The following is a 15,279-nucleotide window of genomic DNA, read 5'->3' on the forward strand; positions in this document are numbered from 1 at the left end:
AAAGCCTCTCGCTCCCACTGCAGAGGCCCGAAAGAAACCAGGCAGAGAGCCTCACAGAAGGCAGGCAGCAGCGAGAAACGGAATTAAACAGCAGCCAGACACACAGGAGTTTGTTTTAAAGTTAGGGTTACAAATGGTGTGTTTGTGTGGGGGCGTGGGAACCTTCTGCTCACGCTGCCACACTACCTGCCCGCCTGCTCTCCGCGCCTGCTCTCCTCTCCGGGAAGGCGCTCAGAGCCAGCCCGGCCCAGCTGCGCAGCTGCACAACCTTCCGACGCCAGCCAGCTCCCTGCTCTGTCTCTTGCAGGCTGTACTCGTGCCTTTTTCTAGCCTGTGTGTGTATCATAGCAACAAGCAAAGGACTGACACCTCCACTCGGAGCTATTTGCTGCTGAGGCCAATAGCTTACAACCCCTGAGACTGTGCCCGAAACTCTAAGATAGGAATAATCAGAGTATCTCCATGCTACACTTAAAGAGCTTACCAGGGCGTGGCACTGCTTTACCATCATTATCACCACCATCACCATCACCACCATCATCATCACCATCACTACCATCATCATCACCATCTCTATCACCACCATCACCATCATCATCACCATCTCTCACCACCATCACCATCTCTCACCACCATCACCATCACGATCATCACCATCTCTATCACCACCATCACCATCATCACCATCACCACCATCATCATCACCATCTCTATCACCACCATCACCATCACTACCATCACCATCTCTCACCACCATCACCATCACTACCATCATCACCATCTCTCACCACCATCACCACCATCATCACCATCATCACCACAATCATCACCATCATCATCACATCTATCACCATTGTCCTATCACCGCCCTACAGAGGGGAAATCATTATGTCCACTTTGCACAACAGGACACTGGCTCAGAGACAGCCAGGGCCTTGCTCAGGTCACAGAGCTGAGCAGGAGCAGAAGCAGATGGAGTTGCTTAGTAACTGTCGAATGGGTCACCTCTGACCCGCTGCGAGATGCTGGCGAGTCTCTCTTCTGGGGCCTCAGCGACCAGACAGCGATGCTTTGGATCTACATCTTGCAGTTCTAGGGCAGCCCCTCCCCACACCCCGAGCCCCCGCACCTTCACTGCCGAGGCCAGGCGCCGGTCCCGCTCCTCCAGCTGCTGGCGCCCGCTCTGCAGCTCGCTGCCTCTCCGCAGCAGCTTTTGCTTCTCCTCTTCTTTGACTGGAGAGAGGGCCGGGCCGCGCCCGAGGGCAGGTCAGCAGTGGGAAGCCGAGGTCGGCGCCTACAGGCCACATCCTCCCGCAGGAGCCCGTGCCCTGGCTGGACGCATGGGGACTGGAATGCCATCCTCCCACGGTCACTGCCCCGCACGCAGGCACCATCCCAGGGCCCTCTTTCCAGCGTTCCGGCCAGAACAGCCGCCGATGGGCCTGAGGAGGTGGAGAAGAGGGAGTAGCTGCCCTTGCCCGAGCCCTACCTGTCTTGTGGGTGACGTAGGAGCGCACAATGGCCAGCATCCCGGTCCAGGGCACACTTTCGTCTTTCTTTAAGGCCTGCGGGGCAGAGGGGACCTGAGCAGACAGACAGGTGGGGACCCACCACGCCCCAAGTATGTGACCCTGGGGAGGCACAAGCACTCTGAGCTGCAGGTCCTTCAGCCGGGACCGGGGCCGGGACCGGGACCGGGGGCGGGGCCGCACCTGCGTGGGGTCTGGGTCCCAGGGGCTGCTGGGCAAGGGTAGGGTCTGCTTGTCACCAGGGCCTCAAACAGTGCCTGGCCACAAGCAGGGCTGAGTTCTTCCTCAACGAGAGAAAAAATAAATGAGCACTCGTCCTGTTCCCATGTCCTGGGGGCCTGAGACAGCGGGGTCCAATCCGGGACCCAGTGAGGCCCCACCATCATGCTGGAGTGGGAGCTGCACCCCCTCAGAGCGCTGTGACCCTGGGCAGTCACAGTGCAGGGGCCTGTTTGACAACCAGCCCCCCACACACACACACCCCTGCCCTCCCTCCCTGTCGGCACCCTCTCCAGGGACCACCCGGGAAGCACAGGTTTGCACAGCCTGAGACGCGGTGCTGGGGGACAGGCTCACCCCCCAGGTGACACCAAGCCCCATACCTGCTGCTGGCACTTGGGGCACACCCACACGCCCCTGGGCGCGGTCTTGAGGGGCGGGTCCAGGCAGCCGAGGTGGTAGGCCCCCGGGCAGGTGCCGCAGGGCTGCAGGTTGGCCCCTCTCTTGCAGGCCGCACAGAGCTCATCACGGGTGACCTCGCTCTGGAAGGGAGGCGGAGGTGAGTGTGGTCTCCGCGCAGCTGCCACCCTGCCTCTCGTGACCCGGCCACGCTCAGCGGCTCCGGAAGGGGAGGAGGGAGGAGCCGGATGGGACCAGGAGGGGCAGCAGGGTTCCTGGCACTTAGTAGGGTCACCGAGCGCTCGCTGGGCATGGAGTGGCCCCAGTGGCCCGATTCCTCCACCTGGGACAGGACTCCAGGGGTGGGGGCAGGGCAGGGATCCTGCTGCGAGGCTGAGGATTGTATCCGGGGTGCCTGCCCGGGGGTGGGGACGTGCCAAAGCTCCGCTATGGGGTCCTGCGTGTGCAGTGAGGGGCTGTGCGCATGTCCCGGTCCTCACAGTCCTCACAGCACCAGGTCTAACCGGTGTCTCCACATCCCGGTGGCTCCTGCGCGTCTCCCTCTCCACGTCCGCCCCGTGGCTGGTGGGAGGGCTCCGCAGGTCAGGCACCCAGAGCCCCACGGGTAGGAACCCAGGGGCGGTTAGTGGCCCTTCCTCAGAAAGGTCGCCTCAGTCATCGTCAGCCTCTCCTTACACACCTCCGGGGCCAGGGAGTCACTACCTGCCGAGCCAAGGCTCGCTGAGAGTGAGGAGGCGCTCAGAACCACACCCCGGTGACCTGCGCAATCTGCGTGCTCTCCCACCACCCAAGAGACACCCCCCCCCACCGCACGTTACGTCTGTTCTCTACCCACGTGTTAGCATCGTCCACCTTCAGACTTGGAAGGGGCCAGAGGGCTCTCATCCGGGACGGCCCGTGCCACCAGGACATGGGATCCCCCGGCTGACTCTGAAGGAGGCCTCAGACCCTGCCCTCACCTCTGGTTTCAGTTCAAGGACCCAGAGAGGGTGAGCTGCTTGCCCAAAGCCACAGGCCCCAGGGCGAGCTGGGGGTGGAACCAGGACCAGCATCTGGGTCTCCTACCTCGACACCAAGGCCCTCCAGCACTGTGGGCTCTGCGGGGCGGGCCTCAGGCTCAAGGCACCTGCCGTCCGTCCCCGGGCCTGCGTGGGCTGGGCACGGGGCGGCTGCGGACAAACACCAGGCCACCAGCCCCGGTCACTACAGTGCAGGCCCAATTGGGGCAAACAGCACAGCGTGAGCGGAGTTTACACCCGTCACCTCCTGCTTCTCAGCGGCCTGATCATGACAGGCACGTAGGGAAAGGAAGACTCTTAGAATTAGATCGGAAACGTACACAGAGAAACATGGGATAAATTCTGAGCCAGGCCTTCAGATGGGTCACAGACAGCCAATGTCCTGGGAGGCAGGGACGTGCAGATGCATGGGGGGCTGGGGACTCGCAGGATCACAGAAATGTGGGTATCTGGGCAAGACCCTGCCAGTGTAACCCCTCGGGAGTGGGCAGTGACCACACAGTGAGGCCGGGCAGAGACAGGAAGAGCCCACTGGCAGCCAGCCTGCGTGGCTCCCGGGTCCCCACATCCTCAGCACCGGGCAGAGGGCTCCAGCCTGAACCGCGGCTGCCCCCGGCGGCGCTGCCCGACTGCCGGGCCGGCTGGGAAGTGGACGGGGGGCGAAGCTCTGCGCACCAAGGGCAGAGCCCAAAGGCCCTCTGCTCCGCCCCCGGGCAGCAGGACACCGGGCCCTCACCCTTGCCAGGAGTGATCCTACCTGGACTGGGGAAAGCATGCCCCACCCCCGGGTATGAAGACAGGGGACACATACCTTCCAGCAAGGGTCCTCATTGGCTGGCACAGGGAGGAAGGGCGGAGAACATGTTAGTGGGCAGCTGGGGAGCACCAATCAGGACTGGAGTCCATGAGGCCCAGTGTGGCCAGGTTCTCACCCAGGGCATGATGGGAGTATCACAGGCCCCAGTGTGGCCAGGTTCTCACCCAGGGCATGATGGGAGTATCACAGGCCCCAGTGTGGCCAGGTTCTCACCCAGGGCATGATGGGAGTATCACAGGCCCCAGTGCAGACAGGTTCTCACCCAGGGCATGATGGGAGTATCACAGGCCCCAGGGACAGCTGGTTCTCACCCAGGGCATGATGGGAGTATCAAAGGCCCCAGGGACAGCTGGTTCTCACCCAGGGCATGATGGGAGTATCACAGGCCCCAGTGTGGCCAGGTTCTCACTCAGGGCATGATGGGAGTATCACAGGCCCCAGTGTGGCCAGGTTCTCACCCAGGGCATGATGGGAGTATCACAGGCCCCAGGGACAGCTGGTTCTCACCCAGGGCATGATGGGAGTATCACAGGCCCCAGGGACAGCTGGTTCTCACCCAGGGCATGATGGGAGTATCACAGGCCCCAGTGACAGCTGGTTCTCACTCAAGGCATGATGGTAGTATCACAGGCCCCTGGGACAGCTGGTTCTCACCCAGGGCATGATGGGAGTATCAGACCCCAGGGTGGACAGGTTCTCACCCAGGGCATGATGGGAGTATCACAGGCCCCAGTGTGGCCAGGTTCTCACCCAGGGCATGATGGGAGTATCACAGGCCCCAGGGACAGCTGGTTCTCACCCAGGGCATAATGGGAGTATCACAGGCCCCTGGGACAGCTGGTTCTCACCCAGGGCATGATGGGAGTAAGGGTTTCTGCCCTGGTCACGGCAAGAACCTGCCATGGACCAGGCTCGCCGTGGCCCGCGTTCTTGAGGAGCACGGCAGCTGGGAGCGTAGGGGGAGGGAGCATCACTCCGGTGAGAACACGGGACTCATTCTGAACTGCTCTGTTGCCCGTAACCCACTCACTCCCGTGAGTGATGCCAGGCACACATCTTAACGACCACGCCAGGCTGCCCAGGACACCAGCGGGGGGAGGCCCTGCTCATGCGCACGCTCCAGAGCTTGCCAAGCGCTGTCATGCTCACCCCTCCCTCGTGCCACTGTCCCCACGGCCCATTTCACACATCAGAAAGCCAAGGCCAAGGAGGGGCCCTGACGTGTCAAAGGTCAGAGTCCCAAGAAGAGGCAGGTCACTTCCTGCCCTCAAGACGACTTGTTTTCTGACTGAAATAAAAGCGCCCTCCTCGTGGGTGTTGTGACTGGATGTGTTCGTGGATGCTGGCTTCTTGGACCCGAGGTCCTGCAATGGGGCAGGGCTGGCAGAGCGGGGAGGGGCCCAGCATCCTGGGGTGAAGGCCCGGGCCAGGTCCCAGCCTGCCAGTGCCCTGAGGTATGGAAGGATCCCGAGGCCCAGGGGGAGGTCTGGTCCTGGCCACACAACTCTGGCCACACAGCGAGTCATCGAGGCAGGGCGGGCGGAGGACTCCAGGTGCCCACGTGCTGCCCAGGGCAGGCACATGAGGGTGTGTGAGGCCTGGGAGAGCCGCCAGCCCAGCCAGCTGTGTGGGCAGGAGAGGTCTCCCCAGGGCTGTGTGGTGGCAGCTGGCACCTGGGCAGGGCCACAGGGCGGAGGCCAGGAAGCAGTGGCTGCAGCTGCAGGTGCTGGTGGGGGGGGGGGGAGTGAGGGCCCCTCCTGGCACAGGGTCCTCACCCCGGCCCGGGTCAGTTCTGTGATGGGCGGGTCCTACCGCAGTGGCCGTGGGCACCCCGGGGCCTGGCCCTGCTCACCTCGTGCCGTGAGGAACGGGGGGCTGTTCAGGTAGCTGGACGCCAGCCGCTTCCTCTGCAGGGGACAGAAAACAAAAGCGAACACCGTCGGGGAGCCCTCCTCAGGACGCAATCCCTGCCAGGGCTCACCGTCAGCCCCACCCAGGCTCTGGGCCCGCTGGACACCCGGGGAGGCAGCCACGGGGACAGGCCCCGGGGACGCAGGGCGGGGCAGCGGGGTGGGCGGGGTTGTCCCCGCTCCCTGTGGGGACCCCGTCACACTAGGAAGGACGTGTTAGGACCCACACACATGGGGGCAAATCAGTAACAGAGCGAACTGTGGTGCCCCTCTGCCTGTCTGTGTCTCCTCTCTTGGCCGGTTCTGGGGTCCGGTGGGGAAACAGGGGTGTTAGGGATTAGCCCCCAAACCCCACTTTCCGCACGTGGCCCAGGAGCCCTGGCGCCCGACCAGGAGGGCCTCTGCATCCTGGCGGCCTCAGACGCCTCCGCCTCCCAGAGGTGGCTCTCCCGCCCGGGCACGCTGGTCCCCGCCTGGGTGGTTCCAGGGAGCTGCTGGGATTGTTCAGAAAGATTGTTCTAGCCCCGGCCGGTGTGGCTCAGTGGATAGAGCGTCGGCCTGCGGACTGAAGGGTCCCGGGTTCGATTCCGGTCAGGGGCATGTACCTTGGTGGCGGGTACATCCCCGGTGGAGGATGTGCAGGAGGCAGCTGATCGATGTCTCTCTCTCATCGATGTTTCTAGCTCTCTATCCCTCTCCCTTCCTCTCTGTGAAAGATCAATGAAATATATTTAAAAAAAAGAAAAAGAAAGAAAGATTGCTCTAGAGTCTTGTGTTTGGCTTAACCCGTCCCTCAGGCTGTGGTCCAGCCTTGGGAGGAGCCCAGGGAGGGCTGCCCCGACCTATTGTGTCCAGGCTCAGGGCAGCGGCCGTGCGGCGCTTCCCGATGGGCTCCCAGGAGGTCTCTGGCCCGGGCCACAGACCTTGGGGACCAGGGTCTGGCTTTGCAGATCCAGAGAGATGGCTTCATCCATGAACGGCCAGGGAACGGCCTCACCAAACAGAGACCCGCCCCTCCTACAGACGGGCCACGGCACTCGGGGACCCCGCCTCAGGGACAGGGCTGCCCTCCGTCCCCGCCGAGCTCCGTGCACACGATGTGGACCAGGGACAACTGGCCCGGCCTGCCCGAGCCCCGGGGTGCGGGGGGGGCGGCAAGGCACTGCCTGACCCCTCCACGCCCTGCGGAGCCCTGCCGGCCTTGGGACACGCCTCTCTTCCGGGGGCAGCCCCAGCTTTGGACTTTGGGGTCTTAGAAACGCTGCGTCCAGTGAAGGGGGCAGCCCAGGTGCCCCCACTGCCTGTGCCTCGGGAAGCCGCTGTGCCCTGCGACCCGCACCCAGTGAGCACGTGTGACAGCTCAGCAGCCACCTCCGTCTCCTGCCATCGTCTCTCAATGGACCGAGCTCAGGGGTGAAGCACCGTGTCCACCTGCTCCACCGGAGAGGGCGGGGGGGGGGGAGGGGGGGCGGGGGGAGGGGGGCCAGCCGGAGCCTCCCTCGCTGCGGGAAGGCCTCACCTCGGGCTCCAGGAGGCCGCTGTAGGCGGGGTTGGCGGTGCTTCTCCGCTTCCGCTCCTGGCGCTTGCTCTGGATTTCTGCAGGGAGACGCGCCGTTACCCATCCTTCCCGCCCAGGAACCCCGCAGGCTTCCTCGAAAGCCCTGGCCATCACATCCCCGCCCGTCACACGGCCTCTGTCTGCACAGATGCCCCGGTGCTGGGAGCAGGCTGGGGTCTCCAGGCATTGCTCCATCGCCCCCCCCACTCCCGAGGCAGGACACACCCCCTGGGCCAGGCTGGAGAGGATGGCTGGCAGGAGGTGGCAGGTATCCGGGATCCAGGTACCCACTCGTGTGCCATCATCCAGCCTGGGGCTCTCTTAGGACCTCGGGCATCAGGTGCCTGTGGCCAGACGCTGGCCTGGCTGAGCTGCACCGCGAGGCAAAGGGCTCCGGGGGGGCAGGCCTGCAGCTCAGGTGGCCCCGCCCCACGAAGCCCCGGCACGGAGCCTTCCAAGAGGCCGGGGCTGGCAGTGGGCGGGCCTCCCAGAAGCTGGTTCACCCTCGGGCGCTGGGGACCCTCTGACTAGGGGGACCCGAAACCCACTGCTCCGGTCTGATTCCAGCAGCCCACCCGCCGCCCCACCTGTCCGGCGGGCCCGTCCCAGCCCGTCCGCACGGCGGGCCCTTACCTTCCAGGTGCTCTGTGGTAACCAGGCCTAGCGCTACCATGAAGGCGATTTTCTGAGAAGGAAGCAGAGAAGTGTTACCTCGGCTTCATCGTCCATCCATCCATCCATCCATCCATCCATCCAACCATCCACTCACTCACTCACTCAGCAGGCATTGCTGAGACCCAGTGCGCTGGCTCGTTCCTGCGTGTCTCCTCCGCTTAATCTAATGGGCTTTCTCCGTCCTGGGACCCCACCCAAGACCCACGTTACATGTAGTCGTCACGCCACCTTAGCTCCCCTGGACTGAGTGTCAGCATCCCTCCTTTTTATGACCTTGATGGGCATGAGGAGCAGGAATTCTGCAGGAGGCCCCGCCACTGGGATTTGCCTGACGAGTTTCTCAGGGGTACAGCGGGGTCGTGGGTTGGGGAAGAAGACAGAGAGGAAATGCCTTTTCATTACATCCTGTCAGGGGTCGTGCTGCCCACTGACCGCAGTGATGCTGACTGGGCCACCCGGCTGAAGTGGGCCTGGCAGGGTTCCCACCGGGACCTTCCCTTCACCCCATCCCCCCCTTTTTTTTTGGCTAATCCTCACCTGAGGAGACTTTCCCATTGATTTTTAGAGGGAGTGGAAAGGAGGAGGGAAGACACAGAGAGAAACATCGATGTGAGAGACACCTCGATCGGTTGCCTTGGGCACGCACCCCGACCGCCCCAACGAGGCTGGGCTCGAGCCTGCAACCGAGGAATGTGCCCTCAACAGGAATGGAACCCCGAGACCCGTCGATCTGCAGGCCGACACTATCCACTGAGCCAACCTGCCCTCTGGGGGAGGAGTCACCGTGCACAGGCCATGCTCCCGGAGCTGGGCATTCCTGGGGCTTTGGGGCACCAGGCAGACCTTTAAAAATGTGTACGTGGTGGAATTTATGAATATTTTCCTCTGCGGTGTGTGGATTTTTTAATCTTGGCTAGAGGCTGAGGTTATACAGCAAGTCGACTGTGTTGTATTTCAGTACCTATAGTTCACATTTTACATTTAGATTTTGGATCCACCTGGAATTTATCTGAGAATAAGGGAATCAATGGGCATATTTACTGGGATGAGGTCAAAGCTGTAAATTAACTTAGGGGCCAATAATAACTATAATACTAACATTTCCTACCCAGACCATGGTGTGCCTCTATTCTTTTTATCTTCAGGGGTTTTAAACTTTCAAGGGGGTGCTGAATACTTTATTATGATTATTCCTAGGCGTTTACTCTTCTTGTTGCTATTGTAAAAGGGGGTGTCTATAAAGTTTTGTACGTTAATATTACACCTGCCACCATGCCGAATTCTCTTAGGGTCTGTGGGAGTTTTTCATCCATTCTCTTGGGCAGGGGTCCTCAAACTATGGCCCGCGGGCCACATGCGGCCCGCCGAGGACATTGATCCAGCCCGCCGGGTGCCGCTGCCTGTCCTGCTTAGCAGCTGACGTGTCCTGGGCCCGCAGTGCGCATAGGAATTTGTTTATTGTTGTTTTTTTTAAAAAAACTATAGTCCGGTCCTCCAACGGTCTGAGGGACAGTGAACTGGCCCCCTGTTTAAAAAGTTTGAGGACCCCTGCTCTTGGGTTTTCTACATCATTTCAAACAGTGACTGTTCCTCCTCCTCGCTAATTTTCACTTCTATGCTGTTAAAGACGTCTCCTCGACTTGCCAGCTGTCAGTGATAATCTCTGATTCACTTGAAGTCCCAACTATGACAGACAAGACCACCTCACAGCTGATTCCACCTCCTACCTCCTCCCCCGCCTCCTCTCAGCTGGACTCAGCTGAGCCCCTGGCCCATTATTGGAGCAGGCGACATTTAAACTTCCTTATCCGTTCGACATCCTTACCCCGTTTCGGTTTGACTTCGCCGTTAATTACAGGTGCCCGCCTCAGCGTTGGTGCCAACGTGGCCCCAGCTGCTCGGGGCCAACTGAGGTTGAGTCTGTAGTAGTTTCTCCTGAAGGGCTCATGGGAGCCCACATCCCAAGTTCCTGGCAGATTTAAACCATTTGTGTAGCCCTGGCCGGGTAGCTCAGTTGGTAAGAGCATCGTCCTGATACACCAAGGTTGCAGGTTCGATCCCGGTCAGGGCACATACAAGAATCAACTAATGAATGCATAACTAAGTGGAACAGAAATCAATGTTTCTCCCTCTCTCTCTCCCCCTTTCTCTCTTTCTAAAATCAATAATTTTTTTAAAAAACCCACAAACGTTTTTGTAGCCCGGCCGGCATGGATCAGTGGTTGAACGTTGACCTATGAACCAGGAGGTCATGGTTCGATTCCTGGTTAGGGCATATGCCCAAGCTGTGGGCTCGATCCCTCTCTCATCATTGATATTACTACCTTTCTCTCCCTCTCCCTTCCTCTCTGAAATCAATGAAAATATATTTTAAAGTGTTTGTAGCCGCTCCGCTGGACGGGAGTGTTTGTAGCCTGGCTGGACAGGAGTCCTGGGCACTCTGTCCTCAGGACCTCTCCCAAGGTGCTGCGTGGACAGGTCAGGAGCCAGCCTGACCATCTCCTCTGAAGTCACTGCATCAGACCCTTTCCCTCCCATTAAAGGTCAGTGCCTTCCTGGGCTGTGTCTCCACGTGGACGGACCGTTTCCCCTTGTACCCAGGGGGGTCATTCAATGTGTAAACTAAACGATCTCATCAACTGTTTGGGATTATACTTAGAAATCACTGAAGCATCACCACACCAGGAACAGTGGGTCCTGCATTCCATCCTGTAAGAGGTGCCCCCAGGTTACTGCAAGACTAATGAGACGACGTGGGGGCCACAGAGCTGCTGCCGTGGCAACGGGGTCCAGCAGCTTCCGCCAATCGATACCAAGCCAGGCTGCAGGTGGTGCCCCCTGGGTTCCCTCTCCCTCCTGGGCCCTGTGGCTGACTGGACAGTGGCAGGGCCTCTGCGAACCCCCCAGGACGGGCACCGCTTCACTGGCCTGATCTGCAATGTCTGGGCTGGGCGAATACCAGGACCTCAGGGCCCATGCTCCTGCCTCCTGGCTCAGCCTCCCCCTCCTCCCACAGGAGATAACGTCTGTGCACATCTGAGGACAGGTCACAGGTGGCTCACAGGAGCCACCTGCCTACGTGTTACATTCTAACTCACATCACTGCGGGGGATTGTCGGGGTTTGACTGTATTTATCCTGCTCCACCGTCCTGGTGTCCTTCTTTCCATTCTCCAATTATCTACCTGCTGTTGTACCTTCTTTGCTTGTCTTCTGTAGGTACCGCTTTCCAATGTTCAAAAACTCATTCTTCCTGTTTCATTTGTATAATTTTCTCCCCTTTGCCCACGTTGTCCCTGCTGTGTCTCCTGCCACGTCTATGGAACCCTCTGCTCATCCAGTTATTATTTATATCTGTGACAGTTTTTACTATTTTTTCCTAAATAATTCCAGCTCACGGTCCGTGGTCTCCAGTCCTTTGGCCATTTAGCCGCCTCTCCCCTCAGTCCTCGGGTTCCAGCTTTGCAGTTCCCTTCTTAGCGGTGACGAGTTTGTCTTTTCAGTTTGTCATCCTTTCTTTTCACTTCCTTTCCTGTCTTCTTGGGGGGAAAAAGGTCCCACATTCACCTCCTTTTCCTCTGCTGACTTGGAAATGATAGGTGGCATTTTATCATTTTTAGCGATTAGTGTAGATGTTTAAAATATATGTTCTTAGCTATACATTTTTCTAATGAAGTCTAAAGTTAATATTTCTCTTTTTTTTGAAGGTTAATATTTCTTTCTCAACACGCTAACCTTACCATGTTCTAACTTGCTCTGAAACATCACTGACCAACTTGTTATTGCCACCTAAAAAATCCTTCTACCTGTTTTTGAAAAACTGGGGCCCAGGCCAATTTGGATCAGTGGATAGAGCGTCGGCCTGTGAACTGAAGGGTCAGAGGTTCAATTCCGGCCAAGGGCATATGCCCGGGTTGCAGGCTTGATTCCCAGTGGGGGCATGCAGGAGGCAGCCAATCCATGATTCCCTCTCATCATTGATGTTTCTCTCTCCCTCTCCCTCTCCCTTCCTCTCTGAAATCAATATTTAAAAACAATAACAACTGGGTATTTTCTGCAGTCTGTGCTTAAATGTATTACCTGCCGGGAAACGATCGTGGTGCTCGTGGTGGCCTCTCACCCACGTCCTGGATTCCTGGTCTTCTTGCTAAAGCAGTTCTTTCCACTGGTGGTTGTGGGTGACAGACCTCTTAGTCTGTGTCTAACAATGTCTCTGTTTTGCCCCGGCCCTTGAAGAATGGGTAAGCCGGTATGAAACCCCGAGCTGGCAGTTACTTCCTCTCAGCAGTTCTCGGACATTCCTCTGCCGGCTCCTGGCAGCCCCCAGCGTGCCCGGCATTCCTTGGTGGCGGCCTGTGGCGCTACCCTAGTAGTTTTCATGATCTATCCTTCTATTCTTGGACATAGATGCCTAGCTTCTAGATTTACTCTTTTTTTAAAAAAATAAATCTTTATTGTTCAGATTATTACAGTTGTTCCTCTTTTTCCCCCCATAGCTCCCCTCCACCCAGTTCCCACCCCACCCCCTGCCTTATCCTCCCTCACTGTCCTCATCCATAGGTGTACGATTTTTGTCCAGTCTCTTCCCAAACCCCCCACAAACCTTTTCCCCCTGAGAATTGTCAGTCCACTCCCTTTCTATGCCCCTGATTCTATTATATTCACCAGTTTATTCTGTTCATCAGATTTTCTATTCACTTGATTTTTAGATTCACTTGTTGATACATATGTATTTGTTGTTCATAATTTTTATCTTTAACTTTTTCTTCTTCCTCTTCTTACAGAATACCTTTCAGCATTTCATATAATACTGGTTTGGTGGTAATGAACTCCTTTAGCTTTTTCTTATCTGTGAAGCTCTTTATCTGACCTTCAATTCTGAATGATAGCTTTGCTGGGTAGAGTAATCTTGGTTGTAGGTTCTTGCTATTCATCACTTTGAATATTTCTTGCCACTCCCGTCTGGCCTGCATAGTTTCTGTTGAGAAATCAGCTGACATTCGTATGGGTGCTCCCTTGTAGGTAACTAACTGTTTTTCTCTTGCTGCTTTTAATATTCTCTCTTTGTCTTTTGCTCTTGGCATTTTAATTATGATGTGTCTTGGTGTGGTCCTCTTTGGATTCCTCTTGTTTGGGGTTCTCTGCGCTTCCTGGACTTCTAAGTCTATTTCTTTCACCAGGTGGGGGAAGTTTGCTGTCATTATTTCTTCAAATAGGTTTTCAATATCTTGCTCTCTGTCTTCTTCTGGCACCCCCTAATTCGGATGTTGGTACACTTGAAGTTGTCCCAGAGGCTCCTTACACTATCTTCATATTTTTGGATTCTTTTTTCTTTTCCGGTTGGGTGTTTTTTGCTTCTTTGTATTTCAAATCTTTGACTTGATTCTTGTGATCCTCTAGTCTGCTGTTGGATCTCTGTATATTATTCTTTATTTCAGTCAGTGTATGCTTAATTTCTAGTTGGTCCTTTTTCATATCCTCGAGGGCCTCACTAAATTTATCGGTGGTTTCTAGAAAATTCTTGAAAAACCTTATAACCGTGGTTTTGAACTCTATATCCAGTAGTTTGCTTTCCTCCATTTCTTTCATTTGTGACCTGTTTCTTTGTCTCTGCATTTTGGCTGCTTCCCTGAGTTGATAGAGTGGCTTTGTGTGCTAGGTGTCCTATAGGGCCCAGTGGCTCAGCCTCCCCAGTTACCTGAGGTGGACACTCTTGGTGCACCCCTTTGTGGGCTGTGTGCACAGTCTTTTTTTCTGTGTGTGTGTGTGTGTGTGTGTGTGTGCGTGCGCACAGTCTTGTAGTTAAGCCTTGATTGTTGTTGGTATCACTGGGAGGAATTGACCTCCAGGCCAATTAGCTGTGAGGATCAGCTGTGTCTACGATGCAAGAACTTCTGTGCTGGAGACACCCTTATGAGGCAAGACTTGCTTCAGTGGGGCTTTGGTGCTCACTGAGTCTGCCCCCTGCGTGTGTCCCTTATGGATCTGAGGAGTTGTAATCTGGATGGTCCCACACTAGGTACATTGGCTCTTGGATCTCCAAGGAGATGCTAATTTAGCCTCTGCCTGAGGCCACCCAGCAGGAGCTACGGAGAGATCTGTAGATTCCTCTTTGTTTGGGTTTTGGAGGTGCCCAGGTGAGGCCCAGCTGTGAAGCAATGCAAGCTGCTATGGGGCCTTGGACCTTCTTTTGGATGTTCTGGGTCTGTCTGACTCAGCTGCAGTTTGTTAGGTAATTTAGATTTCAAAGGACCAGGCCATTCATATGCAAAAGCCTCTGCACACAGCTTGGGTGGGGTGGGGTCTGAGGGCAGAGCAAACAGCAATGGCTTCCCATCAGCCCTGCCCTAAGAGGCCCCCAGGTCTCAGTGTCCCTTGGTAATCACTGCAAGTACCTCTGAGAGAAAGCCACCCTCAAGTTCCTCCCAATGCCAGACAATCGAGTTCGCCCCCCCCCCCGCCCCCCAGCCCCATGAATCTGGGTCCCCAGAGTCTCACCCGGAACTGGAGTTCAGAGCAGTCGGGAGCTTGTGTCTCCCTGCGGATTGAAAAAGACAGCCACGTACTCAGTTGCCAGCGCGCACGCACCTCCGTACCTCTGCATTTTACTTCCGCACCTCCTCTGAGTCTCAGTGTGCTTTTCTCTTTCCTTCTAGTTGTAGAATTTCCACTCAGCCAGCCTTCCAGTGGTTCTGGATGATACCCGTTTTGTCTTTTAGTTGTAGTGTTGAAGTGGCTGTGCGAGGCAGCAAGTTCAGGTGGTTACCTATGCCGCCATCTTGGTTTCTCCAAAAGCCTAGATTTACTCTTATTCGTCCTGCCTGAGAGACGAAGATGACTTTTGATCTAAGAACTCACATTGATGTTCCTCAATCCTAGAAAATTTTTAGCTTCGTTCTTCAATGATTGCTCCTTGCCCTTCCCCCATCCATTCCCCCATGCGATGGAAGCTGTGGTTTCTCTACCCTCCGGGCTCTTTCCTGCGTTTACATCCACCCGTGTGTTCTTAACTCTGCGTCTGCGCCACCTGCAGTGGCCAGTCCAAAGCATGCAGTATCTCCCTCATCCTGCTGCTGCTTTTGTTTATTTTGTTTTTCCTTATTGTTTTTTTCTCTTCTCTTTGTGTCTGGTTC

At 56.8% G+C, this 15,279-nt stretch overlaps 1 protein-coding gene across 2 annotated transcripts in view; it reads right to left on the reverse strand.

Moving 5' to 3' along the window:
* Positions 1-15,279, reverse strand: part of PHF21B (PHD finger protein 21B) — a 58,340-nt gene that overhangs the window by 1,996 nt on the left and 41,065 nt on the right. For both annotated transcript variants that reach the window (XM_080661376.1, XM_080661377.1), the window contains exons 6-12: positions 8,106-8,157; positions 7,434-7,510; positions 5,857-5,911; positions 3,999-4,021; positions 2,132-2,290; positions 1,490-1,565; positions 1,130-1,233 (exon numbers count right to left, since the gene is read on the reverse strand). In XM_080661376.1, the coding sequence (XP_080517502.1) occupies positions 1,130-1,233; positions 1,490-1,565; positions 2,132-2,290; positions 3,999-4,021; positions 5,857-5,911; positions 7,434-7,510; positions 8,106-8,157 (546 nt within the window). The remainder of the gene's footprint in view (positions 1-1,129; positions 1,234-1,489; positions 1,566-2,131; positions 2,291-3,998; positions 4,022-5,856; positions 5,912-7,433; positions 7,511-8,105; positions 8,158-15,279) is intronic.

The sequence above is a fragment of the Plecotus auritus genome, assembly GCF_963455305.1.
Source record: "Plecotus auritus genome assembly, chromosome: 3".
NCBI classification, from domain to species: domain Eukaryota; kingdom Metazoa; phylum Chordata; class Mammalia; order Chiroptera; family Vespertilionidae; genus Plecotus; species Plecotus auritus.